This window comes from Rana temporaria, chromosome 8, assembly GCF_905171775.1.
Source record: "Rana temporaria chromosome 8, aRanTem1.1, whole genome shotgun sequence".
NCBI classification, from domain to species: domain Eukaryota; kingdom Metazoa; phylum Chordata; class Amphibia; order Anura; family Ranidae; genus Rana; species Rana temporaria.
Genome location: NC_053496.1, coordinates 159,016,469 through 159,038,884, shown reverse-complemented (window position 1 = coordinate 159,038,884; position 22,416 = coordinate 159,016,469). Strand labels below are relative to the sequence as shown.

The window sequence follows — 22,416 nt, the reverse complement described above, 5'->3', positions numbered from 1 at the left end:
CTACCCCCGCAGGAGCCGCCGGTCCGTATTAAGTTACCCTGCAGTATGTCTAGGGGTGATAGCAGTGAGTCAAAACAGTAAGCGAATGTCCAGACAGTGAATAAAGGTTTTTTTCCAATGCTTTATTCTCCAGGCCAACATGGCCAACATCAACATAAATTGGGAAGGACAAGGTTGATGAAGAGAGAGAGAGGGAACCTTGCAGTATCAGGCCTGGATATTGAATGGAGCAGTCAGTACTGCTCTGTATAGTAGTACCAAGTTGTAGCTCGTCGCCACTCCAGATAGAGTGTGTAAAGTGGACCCCCCTCAATGAGCCTGGCGGCCGAGATGTCACCTAGGATTTCTGGGAGGAACAGGCCTCTCTCACAGGCCTGGCTCTAGGGCCTCTGCCACAGGCCAATTACAATAACTGAGCTAGGTAGATAATTGGAGCGAATCCTCCCAGTAGATTTCTGCATTGGTCACCAGATGACAGCAAGCATACCTGTCAGTACTCTGGTCACCAGATCCCCAATTGGTTTGTTCAGGCTCTGTTGGACAACCTGCCTCCGGGTCCTCCTCAAACCGACTCCCCAATCGAACGGCACCCAGCCTGGGATACTTTCAATAGAACCGGGAACCCAGTAAGTCACTGGGGTCCCCTTGTACCTCCGGATAAGGTTCCAAGTAGTCTGCAACTTTGGCCAGATGGGCCGCGCCGGCGGGGTCCATGGATGCGCGCACCCTGAAGGTGGATGCGGCACCTGGAATTGGGACCCCGCGAAGATTTTAGAACACATGACCCCTGTCACAGATATACCCCTCCCCAGCATGCCCCGCGAGGGAAAAGCTCCTCTAATTGGCTGCTGGGGAGAACTTGCTCTGCCAGAACCCCTCTGGCGCCAGCTGCTGGCCAGGGATGGTATCACATCCCTGAAATACAGACTGACCCAGTGGACATTTCTGAAATGACAGAAGTCACAATTTAAACAAATTGTGAATGGGAGCAAAATAACTCTCCCATTCCCCACTAACTTTAGCGTAGTGCCCATGCTGAAAGCAAGGGGGCGCTACATTTATTATTACATTTATTAAATTATTTATTACACTGAAAAGTGTGGCGTGCATTTGTATTCAGCCCCCAGAGTCAATACTTTGTAGAACCACTTTTTGCTGCAATTACAGCTACAAGTCTTTTTGGGGATGTCTCTACCAGCTTTGCACATTTGAGTGAAATTTGTGCCCATTCTTCTTTGCAAAATAGCTATGAACAGCAATTTTCAAGTCTTGCCACAGATTCTCAATTGGATTTAGGTCTGGGACATTCTAAGGCCTCGTACACACGACCGGATCTGTCCGCTGGGATTTATCCGCGGATCAGTTCCAGCGGACAGATCCGGTCGTGTGTAGGCCCGAGCGGACATTTTCCAGCGGATAAAAATCCAGCCGACGGATTTCCAGCGGATAAAAATTTCTTAGCATGCTAAGAAATCTATCCGCTGGAATCCTGTCCTTCGGACTTATCCGGTCGTCTGTACAGACTCACCGGATAAGTCCGCCCGATCCCCATCCCTCGCATGCGTCGAAGTGATTCGACGCATGCGTGGAAGTATTTACCTTCCAGGGTCGCGCACGTCGCCGCATCATCGTCGCGGCGACGGCGCGGCCATGTCACCGCGGATGTTTTCCGCTGGGATTTTGATCTGATGGTGTGTACAGCCATCAGATTAAAATCCGCCAGCGGACATATCCGATGGAAACGGTCCGGCGGACCGTTTTCATCGGATATCCGCTCGTCTGTACGAGGCCTTACACAGAATATACTTTTTGTCTAAACCAATCCATTGTAGCTCTGGCTGTATGTTTTAGGGTCGTTGTCCTCAAGTCTTTTGCAGACAGGTTTTCTTCTATTGAGTGAGAGAAAGGGGGCGCTAAGGGAGGAAAATAATTAATGTGCAGAAAAAAAATCCATAAGTAGAAATAAATAAATAAAAAACTTTCAGGATGATTCCACTTAGTTAATGCAGGTTTCCACCTCCACCAGAAAAAGAGTAGATCACCGCAAAAGTGCACATGGATGGCACCTTACCGCAAAATGTTGACCACCTTAAAGGGGAGTTCCAGCCATTTGTATGTTTATTAAAAGTCAGCAGCAACAAAAAGTGTAGCTGCTGGCTTTTAAAAAAAAAGGGGCTTACCTGCTCCAGCGCTCCAGCGACGCGCCGGCCGGGGCTCCGCTCCTCTCCCCCCCTCCCCGGCCGGCGTCTTCATTTTCAGTGTGGGCACCCAGCCGTGACAGCTTTCGGCTTCACGGCCGGGCACCCACTGCGCATGCGCGAGCGGCACTGCGCATGCGCGAGCGGCGCGGCCCGGCGCCGCGCCGTGTAATTGGCCAGGAGATCGCCTAGGACCTGTGACGTGTCCTAGGCGATCGCCTACAGCAGCCACTTCCTGAAGGCGATTAAGCTTAGTCGCCTACAGGAAGGAGGAAGTGGGACAGGAAGTCCCACTCGTGCTGAAGCCCCCACTCCCCCCCCAAAAAAATTACATGCCAAATGTGGCATGTAAGGGGGAGAGGAGTGGGTTAAGAGGAAGTTCCAAATTTGGGTGGAACTCCTCTTTAACCACTTCCTTACTGGGCACTTAAACCCCCTTCCTGCCCAGAGGACTTTTTGCGATTCGGCACTGCGTCGCTTTAACTGACAATTACGCGGTCGTGCGACGTGGCTCCCAAACAAAATTGGCGTCCTTTTTTTCCCACAAATAGAGCTTTCTTTTGGTGGTATTTGATCACCTCTGCGATTTTTATTTTTTGCGCTATAAACAAAAATAGAGCGACAATTTTGAAAAAAAAATGTTACTTGTTGCTATAATAAATAGCTCAATTTTTTTTTAATTTTTTTTTATCCTCAGTCTAGGGCGATATGTATTCTACATATTTTTAGTCAAAAAAAAAAAAAATCGCAATAAGCAACTGGTTTGCGCAAAAGTTATAGCGCCTACAAAATAAGGGACAGAATTTTTTTTTTTTTTTTACTAGTAATGGCGGCGATCTGCGATTTTTATTGCGACTGCGACATTATGGCGGACACATCGGACACATTTTTGGCACCATTCACAGTTATACTGCAATCAGTGCTATAAATATGCACTAATTACTGTATAAATGTGACTGGCAGGGAAGGGGTTAACACTAGGGGGTGAGGAAGAGGTTAAATGTATTCCTTATATAGTGTTCTAACTGTGTGGGGGGAGGGGGGGTGACTGGGGGGGTGACCGATCTGTGTCTCTATGTACCATCCCCAACTTGTAATGTATCCAAATCCATGCCTGATGTGCTCAGTAGGATGTCATACTCACCACTAGTAGGCTATGACCTCTTTAACTAAAAAGAAGGTCAAAACGTGTTTAAAGCGGAAGTTCACCCAGGCGCCGTATAGAGCCGACTCACAGCTCTGCACGTTCGGCTTCTTTCGGAAACGCCGTGACTCGTGCGCGCCTACGCAATACAGGGGGCGGGGCCTTATCCGCCGGGGGGAACGGACGTCAATCGTCTGGGCGACCTCCTAGATGACATTCCTCCTCGGCAGAGAAACGCCTTCTCCCGCGGGGAGAACTACCCGGAAGCCGGGTTGCAAAGATAGATTACAAGGTACGTACAGCCTAAAAAAATGTAAATAAATTCCGGACTGTACTTGTTAGGCCCCGTACACACGAGGAGACATGTCCGATGAAAACGGTCCGCGGACCGTTTTCATCGGACATGTCTGCTGGGAGCTTTTGGTCTGATGTGTGTACACACCATCAGACCAAAATCCCCGCGGACAGAGAACGCGGTGACGTAGAAGACACCGACGTTCTCAAACACGGAAGTGCAATGCTTCCACGCATGCGTCGAATCAATTCGACGCATACGCGGGATTTCGGGACGCTGGTTACACGTCATAACCAGCTGACATGTCCGATTAGGTGTCCTAACCATCGGACATGTCCGACGGACATGTTTCCAGCGGACAAGTTTCTTAGCATGCTAAGAAACTTTTGTCCGCTGGAAACCTGTCCGCTAGGCCGTACACACGGTCGGACATGTCCGCAGAAACTGGTCCGTGGACCAGTTTCAGCGGACATGTTCGACCGTGTGTACGCCGCCTTACAGGTATAAGGAAGTTGGTCAGATAAAAAATGTTATTAGGGTGAACCTCCGCTTTATGTGGTTAGGTCTTGGAGCTTGCTTTGTTATTCTTGGGAATACAGTACAGACCAAAAGTTTGGACACACGTTCTCTTTATTTTCATGACTATGAAAATTGTAGATTCACACTGAAACTATGAATTAACACATGTGGAATTATACATAACAAAAAAGTGTGAAACAACTGAAAATAGATTTCATATTCTAGGTTCTTCCACCTTTTGCAGCAGACACATCTCTAGAACTGGTAAGAGGAGACTGTGTGAATCAGGCCTTCATGGTAGAATATCTGCTAGGAAACCACTGCTAAAGAAAGGCAACAAGCAGAAGAGACTTGTTTGGAATAAAGAACACAAGGGATGGACATTAGACCAGTGGAAATCTGTGCTTTGGTCTGATGAGTCCAAACTTGAGATCTTTGGTTCCAACCCCCGTGTCTTTGTGCGACGCAGAAAAGGTGAAAGGATGGACTCTACATGCCTGGTTCCCACTGTGAAGCATGGAGGAGGAGGTGTGATGGTGTGGGGGTGCTTTGCTGGTGACACTGTTGGGAATTTATTCAAAATTGAAGGCATACTGAACCAGCATGGCTACCACAGCATCTTGCAGCGGCATGCTATTCCATCCGGTTTGCGTTTAGTTGGACCATCATTTATTTTTCAACAGGACAATGACCCCAAACACACCTCCAGGCTGTGTAAGGGCTTTTTGACCAAGAAGGAGAGTGATGGGGTGCTGCGCCAGGTGACTACCTCTTGAAGTTCATCAAGAGAATGCCAAGAGTGTGCCAAGCAGTAATCAAAGCAAAAGGTGGCTACTTTGAAGAACCTAGAATATGAAATATATTTTCAGTTGTTTCACACTTTTTTGTTATGTATAATTCCACACGTGTTACTTCATAGTTTTGATGCCTTCAGTGTGAATCTACAATTTTCATAGTCATGAAAATAAAGAAAACTCTTTGATTGAGAAGGTGTGTCCAAACTTTTGGTCTGTACTGTAGGTCAGGAGATTTTTCTTTCTATCCTTCTCCGCATCATGGTATCCCAATAAAAATAGGAGAGGTTACCTTTACCAAAAAACTGTCTATGCAGATAAGGGGCGCCTGTAGATAAAAACAAATTGCAGCTTGAATAATGCCCTTGCTATAGTTGTAGGCCATTTACGTACATTCTAAAGCCTGCCTGAAAAACTTCCAGAGATCATATCAACCCATTACGCCTTATTGCTATGAGACTCCCAGCTCCTTACGGGTTCATCTCCACCATCACAGGAGTGAGCTCACAAACACTGAGCTCAGAGCTATGGCATCAGGGAAGAGAAAGCACATGTGAGGTGGGTTTGGATTAGAGCACGGGTCTCAAACTGGTGGCCCTCCAGCTGTTTCGGAACTACAAGTCCCATCATTCCTCTGCCTATGGGGGTCATGCTTGTAACTGTTAGCCGTGCAATGCCTCATGGAAATTGTCGTTCTGCTGTGATAGATCTGGATAAAATTTCTATTTGATAAGTTGAGCTTATTCTTTAATTAGAACCACTAAAATGTTTCTCGGTTTATATTCTTTTAATTTTTTTTTATATTTTCATATTGTTTTTTTATACGTATTATGTATATGTATGAAATTATGTATCACAATGGGTGCCTGTTTTCCTTGATAAGATTTGTCAGATATGAAATTAAGTTTTAGAAGTTACCATTTAAATTGGAGTACGAAAGGACTATTATCAAGAACAGATGTGTCCAAAAAGTTTCTTGTCTTTCAACCCCTTCCCCCCATTCTATTCCTGGACGCTTCACTCTGGAGAAGCAATTGTGGATTTTCGAGAGGAAGTTCCCATTCCCCAGTGCATTCCTAAATGAACTATGTGTCTCGTGACTTTGGAAGGAAACTCTCGCCTTCGGATGATTGAAGGAACTTTGAATGTTGTAACGAGAACTGTTTTGTACTATGAAGAAGCCCTATATGAACTGACCAATGACAGACTCACGGGGGGCGTGTAATAAGAGACTGAATGGGAGTAATCAGTGGGTGTGAAATGTATAGGTTGACCAATGAAAATGCATTTTGTGATCTTGTGCTGATAATAAAACCAACTGCCCAGTTGGCAGCCATTCTTTTTGCTGGCTGAACGTTGGAAGGTGAGATGTAGATTCTGTGTCTGGATTGTACATGTCACCTTATATATATATATATATATTAATTTGGGTCTTCCAGCAGAAATGAGTTAGCCCTGAGATTGTATCAGGAAATCAATTAATTAATGAGTCATCATCACTGCAACAGCTGGAGGGCGACCAGTTTTAGACCCCTGGATTAGAGAGAGAGGGCTCACTCCTGTGATCGTGGAGGTCTCTTAGCAATGTTCTAGCAGCAGAGGCGGCTCTAGGCTTTGTGTGAGGCCTTAGGCAAAGCTTGACATGGAGCCCCACTCATGCCCATAATGGGAAAAGTAATTCAAGGACAAGAGCCTCTTCCCCACAACCCTGGCCGGTGGTTGTGGGGGTCTGCGGGCAGGGGGCTAATAGGAATCGGGAAGCCCCCTTTAACAAGGCGGCCCCCAGATCCTGCTCTTTAATAAATAAGGGGCGGGGGGATCCAGCGATGTCACCTGGTGAACCTGCCCCCTTGTGACATCATTGACTGAGGGCATGCTGGGTCATTGACGTCACAAGGGATGGTGTCACCAATATTCACTGGTTGTTGGGGACACTGACGGCCCCGCTCCTGACTCAGGGCTGAGCACAGCAGTGTTAAGGTATCCTGACCCTCAAAACTGGGGTAATACATTGGGCAAGTTAGGTGGCCGCGAGGCCCCTGTGAGTGTGAGGCCTTAGGCGACCGCCTAATTTGCCTAATTAAAGAGCCGCCTCTGTCTAGCAGTAAAGCAGGATGGGATGACGCGATCTCTGGGAGTTTTTTTCAGGCAGGCTTCATGAGGTAGGTAAATGGCCTTCAACTATAGCAAAGGTATTACTCAACTTTGGTCAAAGCTGCACAGTTTTAGGTAGATTCACAAAGAGTTAGGCCGGCTTATCAGTAGATAAGCCGACCTAACTCTGAATCTACGCCGGCGTTTGTTTAAGCGTATGCTCAAACAGAGATACGCTTAAACAAGCTAAGATAGGCCGGCTTGCGCCGTTCTATCTTAGCTTGCAATTTTTTGGATGGCCGCTAGGTGGCGCTTCCATTGCGGCCGGCGTAGATTATGTAAATTAGCTTTTACGCCAATTCCCGAACGTACACGAGCCCGCCGCAGTCGATTAACGTCGTTTCCGTAAGGCCTTAGGCGGCCTAAAGTTATTCCACCTATGAGGTGGAATAACAATGTTAAAGTATGGCCGCCGATCCCGCCGCGAGGTTCGAATTTTTTACGTTGTTTGCGTAAGTCGTCCGCGAATCGAGAGTTACGTCGTTTACGTCCGCGTCGAAATCAATAGGCCCGTACGGCGTACTTAGCCGCAATGCGCACTGGAAAATGTAGTCGCCCGGCGCATGCGCAGTGTCAAAAAACGTAAAAAAACGTGAGGTCAAGCCTCATTTGCATACAACACGCCCCCCTCCAAGTCATTTGAATTAGGCGCCCTTACGCCCGCCCGCTTTAGGCTACGCCGCAGTAACATAGCAGGCAAGTACATTGTGAATCATGTACTTGCCTCGCTAACTTACGGCGGCGAAGCCTAAATGCCTTAAGCTACGCCGCCGCAAAGTTGCGGCAAGGTATGTGAATCTAGGCATTTGTTTTTATCTGCATAGGCAGTTTTTATGGAAAAGGACAACGATGCCATTAAGGTTTGAGGGCGTGCTCTGACTTTAACTAACCAACTAACCATATTTTCTGCATTTTTTTTTTTTTTTATTATTATTAATTTTTCTTTCTTTGTTCTGATCTATTTGTGCTTTTATAGCACTTTGCTGAAGAGACTTTGAGAACACTGTGCTTGGCCTATAAAGATGTGGAAGAACAGGACTATCTGACCTGGAAGAAAAATCACACAGATGCCTCCCTGACACTTGAGAATCGTCAGTATAATCTGGATAAAGTATATGAGGACATGGAGCAGAGTCTGCAGGTATTGGCCCGGATTCAGGTAGATTTGCCCCTTATTTGCGGAGGCGCATGGCAGCGTTTTTGCCCTGCGCCCCCGCAAATTTACTGCGCTACCCACGATTCACGGAGCAGTAGCTCCGTAAATTGCGTGTGCGCAGTGTAAACTTGCCCTGTGTAAGGGCGCCTAATGTAAATGATCCCGTAGGGGGCGGGAATCATTTAAATTAGGCGCGCTCCCGCGCCGAGCGTAGAGCGCATGCTCCATCGGGAAACTTTCCCGACGTGCATTGCGGCAAATGACGTCGCAAGGACGTCATTTGCTTCAAAGTGAACGTGAATGGCGTCCAGCGCCATTCACTAATCACTTACGCAAATTACGTAAAATTCGAACGTCGCGACGCGGGAACGACAGGTATACTTTAGCATTGGCTGCCCCTGCTATTAGAAGGGGCAGCCTTACGCTAAACACGCCGTACGGAAACGACGTAAATTGCGTACGCAGGGCTCGCGCAACATTGTGAATCGGTGTTAGTATGCAATTTGCATACTATACACTGAGCACAATGGGAGCGCCCCCTAGCGGACATCGCTAGAATGCAGCCTAAGATATGCGTGGCATAAGAGCCTTATGCCACGCAGATTTTAGGCTGCAGTCGGCGTTACGATGTTCCTGAATCAGGAGCATTCGTAACACGCCAGTAAGCAATTGCGCTGTGTAACCTATGGTTACACAGGCGCAATTGCTTCTTGAATCTGGGCCATTGTGTTTCCAAATCACTGCTTACTTATCCACAGCAGGTTTTGAAGTTAACCAGCTGGAAACACTGGGGTAGATTCACGAACGATTTACGCCGGCGTATCCATAGATACGCCGCGTAAATTCAAAGCTACGCCGGCGTATCTATTTTCTGTATTCAGAAAGCTAGATACGCCGACATTAGCCTAAGATACAACTGGCATAAGTCTCTTACGCCGTCGTATCTTAGGGTGCATTCTCACGCTGGCCACTAGGTGGCGCTTCCGTAGTTGTCAGCGTAGAGTAAGCAAATTACATACTTACGCCGATTCACAAACGTACAGGTGCCCGGCGGTAGTTTTTTACGTCATTTGCGTAACTCGTTTTCGTCGTAACGTTGCTCCTGCTATTAGGAGGCGCAGCCAATGTTAAGTATGGACGTCGTTCCCGCGTCGCGATTTGAAAATTTTACGTTGTTTGCGTAAGTCGTCCGTGAATGGCGCTGGACGCCATTTACGTTCACGTCGAAACCAATGACGTCCTTGCGACGTCATTTACCGCAATGCACGTCGGGAAATTTTGGGGACGGCGCATGCGCAGTACGTTGGGCGCGGGAACGCGCCTAATTTAAATGATCCACGCCCCCTACCGGATCATTTGAATTACGCGCGCTTACGCCGGCCCCTTTTACGCTACGCCGTCGCAACTTACGGAGCAAGTGCTTTCTGAATACAGCACTTGCTCCTGTAAGTTGCGGAGGCGTAGTGTAAATACACTACGCTGCGCCGCCGTAACTTTTAGGCGGAGATACCTGAATCTACCCCACTGATATTCAAAGTTGAGTAGCCGCTATCAACACTGTAAACCCTAAACTTCATTTTCAGTATGTTTGATATCATTATCTTACTGTATACAGTTTTCGTAATCAAAATGTATTTTGTGAATCTGTTGCAAAATGTCTTACCTGGAGATCCTGCCAGTGACTTCATATCCTGCTGCAGGCTGACAACAGTAAGCAATTAACAGCAATGCTGTCAGCCTTCCCTATTTGCCCCTTCGGTTGACCTTTAATGTGATTTGTAAAGGATTTTTGTTTTTTTTTAATAACGAACATGTCATACTTATCTTCTCACTGCAATGCATTTTCACAGAGTAGCCCTATACCTCCCATTCTGGGGTCCCGTTACAGCGCTCCTGGTGCTCCCCCCTTAAAAGCTATGTGCTATGGAGGCACCTGTGCGGGCTTGATCCTGAGCTGCACTGTGTGTGTCCTTTGACACAAAGTGGCTCGGCTCAAAACCCAGCTTGCTCCTCACAGGCTATGATTGACAGAACCCAATGGCTCCTGCTGCTACCTCAGTGAGAAGAGAGAGAGCCCAGAGAGTCGCTGTTCTTGGGCACAGAGCTGGATATAATGGGGGACTGGGGGGAGGGAGACACAGAAGTTTTTTTTAACTTTAAAGTGGCAGTTCACCCGAAAAACAATTTTTAACATTAGATTGAGGCTCATTTTGTCAAGGGGAATCGGGTGTTTTTTTTAAAATCGAAGCAGTACTTACTGTTTTAGAGAGAGATCTTCTCCGCCGCTTCCGGGTATGGTCTTCGGTTCCTATTTGATCGACAGGCTTCCGACGGTCCCATACATCGCGTCACGAGTAGCCGAAAGAAGCCGAACGTCGGTAGGGCTCTATACGGCGCCTGCGCACCGATGTTCGGCTACTTTCGGAAAATCGTGACGTGATGTATGCGACCGCCGGAAGCCTATCGGAAGCCTGTCGATCAAATAGGAACGCCCAGTCCCGCAGCCCATACCCGGAAGCGGCGGAGAAGATCTATCTCTAAAACGGTAAGTATAGCTTAGATTTAAAAAAAAACACCCGATTCCCCTAGACAAAATGAGCCTCAATCTAATGTTAAAAATTAGGTTTTTGGGTGAACCTCCACTTTAATGCAGAAAATGTATTAAGGTAAAAACTACTGCCTTTAGAACCACTTTAAACTAATTTAAGCTCCTGCAGGAAACGTGCGCAGATTTAATAGGTAGCCCAACAGCCAACAAAAGTAGCAAGCATAGCAAGATGACAACACTTCTGCAAATTGCAAAGCCATAGCGGTGTCAAGCTGCAACGGATTCACAAATAAATATTTGCTTAAGGTGTTCACCTTTATCAAAAAACTGTAGGTAAGAGCAGTGGCGGAACTACCAGGATCGCAACAGTCGCACTTGCGACTGGGCCCCGCACCTAACACCTGTACCTCCGGCTGGCAGCTAACCATACAGGGGAGGGGTGCGGAAGGGGGTGATCTGCAGCGCTGTGATGTCCGCGGGATGTCCCCGAGTGTCAGTGTATACAATGGAGAGGGGAGGGGCCTCTGACCCCAACAGGCACCAGATTCAGTGCACAAGTTTGTCACTCTGCTTGTACACTCTTGCCTGCTTATATCAGAGGCCCCTCCCCTCTCCATTCTATACACTGAGACTCGGGTAGGGAAATGTGCCCGCCCAAGGGACATCCCGCGGACATCACAGGGAAGCAGTATGTACAAGGGCTGCTGCCTCTTGCATCTAGGCTTCTCGTGTGAGGTAAGCCCGGCACCTAAGCATGCTTTCTTACTGTTACAATGCCCACCTGTCACACTGTCCCCCCCACCTGTCACACTGTCCCCCTCTTATCGCACTGCCCCCTTACGTTTCACACTGCCCCCCTACCTGTCACACTGCCCCCCCACCTGTCACACTGCCTCCCTCTTATCACACTGCCCCCCCACCTGTCACACTGTCTCCCTCCTATCACACTGCCCCCCCACCTGTCACACTGTCTCCCTCCTATCACACTGCCCCCCCACCTGTCACACTGCCCCCACAAATGTCACAATTCCCCGCCACACAGCCCCTCTTTTATCACACTGCCCATGTCATACTATTTCCCCGTCACACTGCCCCCCCACCTGTCATACTGCCCCCTTTTCACAATACCCCCTGTCATTCTGCCCCCTCTTGTAACACTGCCCCTCCATCATTCTGCCCCCTGGTCACACTGCCCTCTTCTGTCTTATTTATCCCACTCCTTTCAAACTACCCTCGTCATAGTGCCCCCTCTTGTTACACAGCCCCCCTCCTTTCACAGTGCTCCCTCGTTACACTGCTCCCCTCTTATTACACTGCTTCCCTCTTATCACACTGCCCCCCTCCTTTCATATTTACCAGGTACCCTTTTCCTGTCACACTGTCCCCCTCTTGTCACAATATCCCTCTGTCATACTGCCCCCATCGTTCTGCCCCTTCTTGTCACATTACCCCCCTCAAACCCACCCCTTCCGGTTACACCTCCCAGATGCCCTTCCTCGGTCAGACTGCCCCCCAACTGTCAATTCAATTGATACAGTTAGGCTGGGTTCACACTATTGCGAATTGGATATGGTTTTCCCAGCATCCAATTCGCATGTCAGGAGATTGTGACCAGCTCTCTATGGAGCCGGTTTACACATCTCCAGACGGGCTCCAGTAAGTCTTTTGGTCCATTTCAGGTGCGAATTCAGCCAAAAATTCCGACTGAAATCTGACCTGAAATGGTGATTGGGGACGCACTGGTCCCCTGCTGTGAACCACTCCGTGGTGCGGTGTAAATCCAGCATTATATATTGTATATAAAACATATTATGAAGGCATGTAGAGAAAGGATTAAAGTGCAACAATGGACAAAATAGAAAATTACATACACAGTATGCTGCAGTCTATCGAAAGCATTAGAACAGCACTTTTTTTTTTTTTGAGTCCTTCCCGATACCTAGTTTCCTGCTCGTAGATCTGTTATTTTTCCACTTAATAGAGCGACAACACTGATTGTTCTGCAGTGAAAATGCACAGCAGCATTGTCACCCTGTGGACAGAAGAGAAGTACAGTGATGCCTTGGATTACGAGCATAATTTGCGCATAATTCGTTCCAGAAGAATGCTTGAAATCCAAAGCACTTGTATATCAAAGCGAGTTTCCCCATAGGAAATAATAGAAACTCAGATAATTCGATCCACAGCCACTGCTTGTCTATGCAGTACCACATGTGGCCAGAGGAGCGGGGACGCTGGAGACACTGGGAAACACTTGGAGACGCTAGGAGACCACTCGGACACACTCAGAACGGAGTGTCTCCGAGTGTCACCGGCGCCCCCGCACCTCTGGCGAAATGTGGTACTGCACACCCCAGCGGCTTGAATCCTGCTCATCTTGTGAGACAATCCTCGCAAAGTGAGTCTGGATTTTTTTTTTTTTTTAAATAGCTCATATTGCGAAACGCTCATAAACCACGTTACTTGCAATCTGAGGTTCCACTGTACATGTCTTTTTAAATGCACTTTAAAGTGGAGTTCCACCCATAAATATAACATTACATCAGTAGTTTTAAAAAAATGTCATTGGTCCTTTAAGAAATTTTTTTTTTTTTTTAGATGCCTTCAAAGTGTTGTTGCTAGGCAGAATAGTTAATCTTTCCTCTTCCTGCACCTAGGTGCTTAAGCTTCCTAACCTACACCGCACAGACTCCTGGGAATGTAGTGGGTGTAACTTTCCAGGAGTCTGTGCACTCCCCAGTCTCAAAGAATCATGTGACTTGGGTTTCAGATCAGGTTTTAGCACCTGTACTGTCCATTACACTGCTTGTGCAACACTGAGCATGTGCGAGATCTGCAAGGCTGAAATCCAGGAAGTCATACAGTCTGGCTTCATGATGCCCACACTTAAGATGGCCCCAGTCAATTTCTATTTTATAAAGTGTCTAAATGCTGTAACAACCTAACAAAACGGACCTTAGTTTACAGACTAACTTTACTAGAATACATTAAGCTTGTGTATTGCAGGGGTATTTATATTTAAAAAGTGAAATTGTGGCCAGAACTCCGCTTTAAAGTGGAACAAATTCAAGTCAAACCCTATCTAACACTTTTCAAGCAGTTACAACATCAGATTCTTTTTTTTCTTTTGCAAAACCGGTTTAGGCTGCATGCATAAAAGCTGACCGTTGTAAGCACCCCCACCAGTGTAATATGGTTTACTCCAAATAAAAAATGTTTGGGCATCTTGGCCTGTTACAGGAAGTGAAAAAATAGGTCTACAGGCAGGTTCAACAGGTAATAAAACTATTTTACAGAGATTAAAACAACCAATTTTTGTGTTAACGCCATTGACAGACTGCATCATATGTTATTTTTTATTTTGCCTATAGTTGCCGTTTAAATTCCTTTCTTGCAGGGTCCACTGCTGGCGGTCATGAAAAACTGTACCCAAATTAAATTTTTATAATTTTTTTTGAGACGGATAGTTTTCCTTTGATGTTATTTAACCACTTCCATACAGGGCACTTATACACCTTCCCGCCCAGACCAATTTTCAGCTTTCAGTGCTGTTGCACTTTAAATTACAATTGCGCGGTCATGCTACACTGTACTCAAACTAATTTTTTATCATTTTGTACCCACAAATAGAGCTTTCTTTTGGTGGTATTTGATCACCTCTGGGATTTTTATTTTCTGCAAAAAAAAATAAAAAATGACCGAAAATTTAGAAAAAAAAAACATTTTTTTTGTTTCCGTTATAAAACATTGTAAATAAGTACGTTTTCTCCTTCACTAATGGGCACTGATGGTACTGCACTGACTGGCACTGATGGGCACCGATGAGGTGGCACTGATGTGGTGGCATTGATGATGGGCAACAATATGCGGCACTGATGGGCGGCACGGATGGGCACTGATGGGCGGCACGGATAGGTGGCACAGATAGGCAGCACGGATGGACAGGGATAGGCGGCACAGATGGGCAGGGATAGGCGGCACGGATGGGCAGGGATAGGCGGCACGGATGTGCAGGGATAGGCAGCACGGATGGGCAGGGATAGGTGGCACGGATGGGCAGGGATAGGCGGCACGGATAGGCGACACGTATGAGCACTGATAGGTGGCATGGATGGGCACTGATAGGCGGCATGGATGGGCACTGATAGGCGGCATGGATGGGCATAGATGGGCACTAACTAATGTGTTGTACTAATGGATGCCAATCAGTGCCAAACAATGCCTGCCAATCAGTGATGCCCATTGTGGGCACTGATTGGCATCCATTGTGGCACTGATTGGCATCCATTATGTGTCATCCCTGGTGGTCTAGGGTGGTATACCTTTGATTTAAATCCCTGGTGATCTAGTGGAATCCCTGGTGGTCCAGTGGGCATCCCTGGTGGTCCAGTGGGCATCCTCAGGGGGGGCTGTGCTGATAATCGATCAGCACAAACCCCCCCTGTCAGAGGAGCAGCCGATCGGCTCTCCTCTACTCGCGTCTGACAGACGCGAGTGAGGAAAAGCCGATTACCGGCTTTTGCTGTTTACATCGTGATCAGCCGTGATTGGACACGGCTGATCGCATGGTAAAGAGCCTCCGTGAGAGACTCTTTACCTTGATCGGTGTTGCGGGGTGTCAGACTGACACCCTGCAACAACGATCGCCGCGATGCACGCCCCCGGGGGCGCGCAGCGGCTCAGAATCCTGAGGACGTCATATGACATCCAGTCAGGATTCTACAACCACTTTGCCAATGTCAATCTGTCATTGGCGGGCGGCAAGTGGGTAAATCACCACTGGGTTTTTTACTTTTTGCTAAACAAACGGAAAAAGACAGAAAATGTTGGAGAATTTTTTTTTCTCCGTTTGTAATTGTTCTCCTTCGCTGATGTGGCAGCACTGATGGGCACTGAGAAGCTGCACTGATGGGCACTGAGAAGCTGCACTGATGGGGCGGCACTAATGGGCAACACTGATAGGCACTGTTAGGCGGCACTGATATGTAGCACTGATGGGCACTGGTAGGTATCACTGACAGGCATCGCTGACAGCCACTGATTGGCATCACTGCTAAGTACCGACTGGCATCACTGCGAAGCACTTACTGGAACCTCCACCCAGAAACAGGCTAAAGCAATCAACCTATCAGGCTCAGGAAAAAAAAACTACAGAACCAGAAAAGGTAAATAACAGCTCAGGGTGATTGTAGCCCATCTACAATACCCACTAAATTTAGATAGAGATACAACTGGAATATAAGGAAGCGTTTCTACAATTAAATTTAGTTTGAATAAGAATGTAAACCTCTTTGGTGCAGTTTGATATTGCTGTATACGCTTGGGAGCTAATGTGAAGGAGGCGTTAGGGCAACAATTGTCCATCATCCCCTCTTTTAGTAGCATCCTTTATTTTTCTGCCTAATCATCGTAAAAGCAGACTAAGAGATTGTTCTGTGTGTCTTAGATACTTGGAGCCACTGCCATAGAAGACAAGCTACAAGAAGGAGTACCAGAGACCATCCAGCTTTTGAAAGACGGAAACATTAAGGTTTGGATGCTCACTGGGGATAAAAAAGGTACAACTTGTAATGCTGCTTATATTACTCGGTTCTCTCTAGATTTCAGATATATGAATTAATACATCCTTAAAATTGTATGTAACTGTATTTTCCATTGTGTACAGTTCTCGAAAGCAATTTGTGAATCTGTTGAAGACATTTATTTCCTGAAGTTCCTGGCAGTTACGGCTCTTCTAGTTGTATGCTGAGAAAGCTTTGTCACTGTTTCTCAATTAGAGGCAGTGTTGTCAGATTCCTATCAAGTCCCTTCAGTTGGCAGTTGAGTAGACCTGGTAGGCAGCCTAATGGCCCGTGGCAGACTGACAATAGACATGTGCAATTCATTTAGTTTCTAATTCGTTTTTTAACGAAAATTCGGAAAATTCCGAATTTTCGTATTAACTAATTTATTTATTTCCGAATTTTCGGACTTCCGAAAATTTCGAATTTCCGGATTTTCGGATTTCCGAAAATTCGAATTTCCGAATTTTTTAATTCCCGAAATTCCGAATTTTTAATTTCCGAATTTTCGTATTTCCGATTTTTTTAATTTCTGAATTTTCGTATTTCCGAATTTCGGAAATTCGGATTTTCGGAAATACGAACATTTTTCGTTTTTTTTTTTAATTTTAGAAATTCCGAATTTTCGTATTTCAGAATTTCGGAAATTCGGATTTTTCATTTTCGAATTTTTCAATTTTAGAAATTTCAAATTTTTTATATTTCAAATTTTTTATATTTCGAATTTTCAAATTTCGAATTTTCACATTTCGAATTTTTCATTTTTTCGAATTTTCGATTATTTAATTTTTCGAATTTTTGAATTTTTCAATTTTGAATTTTCGAATTTTCGAATAGTTCATTTTCGAATTTTCAACTTTCAAATTTTTCATTTTCGAATTTTCAAATTTCGAATTTTCGAATTTTTCATTTTTTATTTTGGAATTTTTCAATTTTAGAAATTTCAAATTTTTCATTTTTTATTTTTCGAATATTCGAATTTTCACATTTAGAATTTTCAAATTTCGAATTTTTCATTTTCGAATTTTCAAATTTCGAATTTTCGAAATGTTTTACTTTCGAATTTCGAAATTTCCAATTTTCGAAATTTCGAATTTTCGAATTTTTCAATTTTGAATTTTCGAATTTTCGAATAGTTCATTTTCGAATTTTCAACTTTCAAATTTTTCATTTTCGAATTTTCAAATTTCGAATTTTCGAATTTTTCATTTTTTATTCTGGAATTTTTCAATTTTAGAAATTTCAAATTTTTCATTTTTTATTTTTCGAATATTCGAATTTTCACATTTAGAATTTTCAAATTTCGAATTTTTCATTTTCGAATTTTCAAATTTCGAATTTTCGAAATGTTTTACTTTCGAATTTCGAAATTTCCAATTTTCGAAATTTCGAATTTTCGAATTTTTCAATTTTGAATTTTCGAATAGTTCATTTTCGAATTTTCAACTTTCAAATTTTTCATTTTCGAATTTTCGAAATGTTTTACTTTCGAATTTCGAAATTTCCAATTTTCGAAATTTCGAATTTTCGAATTTTTCAATTTTGAATTTTCGAATTTTCGAATAGTTCATTTTCGAATTTTCAACTTTCAAATTTTTCATTTTCAAATTTCGAATTTTCGAATTTTTCATTTTTTATTCTGGAATTTTTCAATTTTAGAAATTTCAAATTTTTCATTTTTTATTTTTCGAATATTCGAATTTTCACATTTAGAATTTTCAAATTTCGAATTTTTCATTTTCGAATTTTCACATTTCGAATTTTCGAAATGTTTTACTTTCGAATTTCGAAATTTCCAATTTTCGAAATTTCGAATTTTCGAATTTTTCAATTTTGAATTTTCGAATAGTTCATTTTCGAATTTTCAACTTTCAAATTTTTCATTTTCGAATTTTCAAATTTCGAATTTTCGAATTTTTCATTTTTTATTTTCGAATTTTTCAATTTTAGAAATTTCAAATTTTTCATTTTTTATTTTTCGAATATTCGAATTTTCACATTTAGAATTTTCAAATTTCGAATTTTTCATTTTCGAATTTTCAAATTTCGAATTTTCGAATTTTTCATTTTTTATTTTGGAATTTTTCAATTTTAGAAATTTCAAATTTTTCATTTTTTATTTTTCGAATATTCGAATTTTCACATTTAGAATTTTCAAATTTCGAATTTTTCATTTTCGAATTTTCAAATTTCGAATTTTCGAAATGTTTTACTTTCGAATTTCGAAATTTCCAATTTTCGAAATTTCGAATTTTCGAATTTTTCAATTTCGAATTGTCGAAATGTCGAATTTTTCATTTTCGAATTTTCCATTTTAGAATTTTCCATTTTCGAAATTTCGAATTTTTCATTTTCGAGATTTCGAATATACGATTTTTTTTTTTTTTTCGAATTTACAAATTTTTCATTTTAGAATTTTCGAAAATGAAAAATTTGAAAATGTGAAAAATTTGAAAATTCGAAAATTAAAAAAAAATCGAAAATTAAAAAATCTGAATTTTCGAATTTTCGAAATTGTGGAATCTTCGAAATTGTGGAATTTTCGATTTTTTTTTTCATTTTCGAATTTTAGAAATTCCGAAATCCCGAATTTTAGAATTAAAACATTTTCCTACTGCCGAATTTTTTCATTTTTCAAATTTTCCGAAATTTTTTCGAATTCCGAATTTCCGCCAAAATTTTTTTTTCATTTTCGTTTCATTCGTTTTTTTTCTGAAATTTCGTTTTTTCCGTTTTATTCGTTCCGAATTTACGAAAAAAGCAAAAAAACGAATAAAACGGAAAAAAATATTTTTCGATTTTTTTTTCGAATTTCCGAAAAAAAACAAAAACGAATGAAACAACCACATTTCTTTTTTTTAATTTCCCGAATTCCCGAATTTCCGAAAAAAAAAAAAACGAAAATAACATAAACGAAAAAAAAAGATTTTTTTGGCAGTGCACATGTCTAACTGACAACACTATTGTTGATTTCAAGGCAGCAGCTTAGAGTTGTCAGCCTTAAGCACTTAAGCCCCGGACCAAAATGCTGCCTAAAGACCCAAGGGGTTTTTACAGTTCGGGACTGCGTCGCTTTAACAGACAATTGCGTGGTCGTGCGACGTGGCTCCCAAACAAAATTGGCGTCCTTTTTTCCCCACAAATAGAACTTTCTTTTGGTGATATTTGATCACCTCTGCGGTTTTTATTTTTTGCGCTATAAACAAAAATAGAGCGACAGTTTTGAAAAAAATGCAATCAAGCCAAGATTCGGTTGTTGCAAGCAGTTTTCATCCATTTCTTCCAGTCTTTATACATTGGTCTGGATGATCCTAGATTATGTAAAAATTGGAAATACTTAGAGGCTTTAAAATGTTTTATTTTTCAGAGACGGCTATAAACATTGCATATTCCTGTAACCTTCTTTCAAGCGACATGCAGCTTTTGGACGAGACTGAAATAAGGTAAGGTTTTGACCAGTGGCGGCTGGTGCTCAAAATTTTTGGGGGGGCGCAAACGAAAAAAAAAAAAAAAAACAATTGCAGCCTCACTGTACCTATCAATTGTCACCACTGTGCCATGCCATCAAATGCAGTCACTGTGCCATCAAAACGCAGCCACTGTGCCATGCCATCAAAACGCAGCCACCGTGCCATGCCATCAAAACACAGCCACTGTGCCATACCATCAAACGCAGCTACTGTGCCATCAATTGTCACCACTATGCCATCAAACACAGCCACTGTGCCCCCAATTGTCGCCAGTGTGCCCCCAATTGTCACCACTGTGCCCCCAATTGTTGCCACTGTGCCCCCAATTGTTGCCACTGTGCCCCCAATTGTTGCCACTGTGCCCCCAATTGTCGCCACTGTGCCCCCAATTGTCACCACTGTGCCCCCAATTGTCGCCACTGTGCCCCCACTTGTAGCCACTGTGCCCCCACTTGTAGCCACTGTACCCCCACTTGTAGCCACTGTGCCCCCACTTGTAGCCACTGTGCCCCCACTTGTAGCCACCGTGCCCAGTACCCCCCCCCTGGCACTTACCTTTATGGCTTCTACGTCCCTCGATGTCCCTCGTCCCGCCCTCGATGACGCTTCAGCCAATCAGGTTACCTGATTGGCTGAGACGCCTGTCAGTCTTATCCTCGGACGTACGGCCGGTACGTCCCGAGGATGAGCTTCAGGAAACCGACTACAGCCTCAGTACTGGCTGTACTGGCCCTGATAGGCACTTCCACACAGCCAGTCAGCTGCCGCTATTCAGCTGACCGGCGCTCAACATCCGGCCAGCTGAATAGTGGGCGGCAGCGGCGAAAATATACAGATTCATACAGTGTATGAATCTGTATATTTTACTGGCTGTGAGCGAGCCAGAGGGGGCGGCGCTCCTGCGTCCCTATGGACGCACCGCCACTGGGCCCTTTTGACCACATCAACTGGGACAACTTGAGTGCTGCCATCTTTCAGTGTGAGCCGTTCTAATTTTGCTACTAAATGACAAGCAGGCAGCCCTGCCCAATCTAATGATACACATTTGCAAATCATGATCAGCAAAAGCTGAACTCCTGGAACATGTAAAATTAGCTTAATGCAGCTCTGTATTTATAATAAATTTATTGCATGTATTTTTTGCAAGCAATGTGTAAGTACCGAAATTTGTGTTTTCTGCGGTATAAAGAGCATGCTGTTAGGAGAAGAGCAAAAAAAAAGAGATGAGCTCATGAGTCGGCTGCTTCTCTTTTCACTGTCCAATCACAAGCTGGGAGTGAAGAGCAGACCTGCCTGAAAAAGTAAAACTGCAGCAGAGAAAAAAAAAAACAGGTCAGCTCAGGAGTGTTCTCAAAGTCCAAGTGCCTACCCCCGCCAGGAAGCTGACACTCCAGGGGGCTAATCACAGGTAGTGAGACATTTCCCCATCTGTGTAGCCGCGGATTGGAAAATGTCTCACTGCCTGTGACAGCTTCCTGGCAGGCGTGGGCACTCGCTAGTAGAAATTCATATAAATGTCCACATAAAAATTATCATTATAATGTTCTTTTGAGTCAACTAATTTAATTTGAAAGTCCCCCAAATTTCATCCAGATCAGCCATTTGAATGTATTCCCAGATGTATTTAAACCGGTTTCGTTACAGCATATTCCAATTTTTTTGTAAGTTTTTTTCCAGGTGAAAACTGCATGCACATTAAGAATTTCCTTCCTTTGAGAAAAATGTTTTATACTGCACCTTTACATTTTTTTTATCACTACAGCTGGAAGCAAACGTTTATTTGACCCCACTATCCATTAGAAAACGTTCCAAAAATGAAAATTTTTGTACAATCCCACCCTTTCGAATTAGTGTTTCTATGTTTCGACACTGTTACGTCACGTACCTCGTGACTTCATCAGGGGAAACATTTTTAATGTTATGTTATTCATTCACCACTAGTCATCACTGTTTAGTTGTTGGTTTGGATGGTTGTTGTGGATACTTACATCAGTAGCTTTGCTACAGTGTGTAGCGTGTATCACTTTTTTCTTTCACATGGGACTCTTTCCTTCTCTCTTTTTTACTCTTCGCTCTTTTCTTTTTCTGCCTCCACTATCTGCGCCTTCTGCCCTCACTTTCTGGCCTTCTGCCCTCTCTTTCTGCTCTTTCTGCCCTTCCATTTCTTGTTCATTTATATGCTTATAATATAATGTTTAGAACTATAGAAAATGAAATAGTCTAGACAAGTCTGGGTTTAAGCCATAGCATAGGAATTAATGTTACTAGAGCATCCAACCAACTGGCCACCTGGCATTGTCCTGGTCTGGATGGTTACGATGCATGTATTTATTTTTTAATGTTTCTTTCTTTTCGTCTTAGTTTATAGAGTGAGCACTCGGCTCAACATTCAGTTCCTAGCTATGTGCACCTAGCCATGTGGTCGGATGCTCTTGTAACAATAATTCCTATGCTATGGCATGAACCGAGAATTGTCTTGACTATTTCATTTTCTATAGTTCTAAATCTTTTGAGGCGTTGATCTTGATTATGTTCGCCTTTTTGGTTTGTACTTGAATATTCTGCATTGTAACTACA

General features: G+C 43.7%; 1 protein-coding gene across 3 annotated transcripts in view; it reads left to right on the top strand.

Moving 5' to 3' along the window:
• Positions 1 to 22,416, top strand: part of LOC120909279 (phospholipid-transporting ATPase IK-like) — a 232,230-nt gene that overhangs the window by 156,498 nt on the left and 53,316 nt on the right. For all 3 annotated transcript variants that reach the window (XM_040321017.1, XM_040321018.1, XM_040321019.1), the window contains 3 exons: positions 8,081 to 8,245; positions 16,255 to 16,366; positions 19,737 to 19,812. In XM_040321017.1, coding sequence (XP_040176951.1) covers positions 8,081 to 8,245; positions 16,255 to 16,366; positions 19,737 to 19,812 — 353 coding nt within the window. The remainder of the gene's footprint in view (positions 1 to 8,080; positions 8,246 to 16,254; positions 16,367 to 19,736; positions 19,813 to 22,416) is intronic.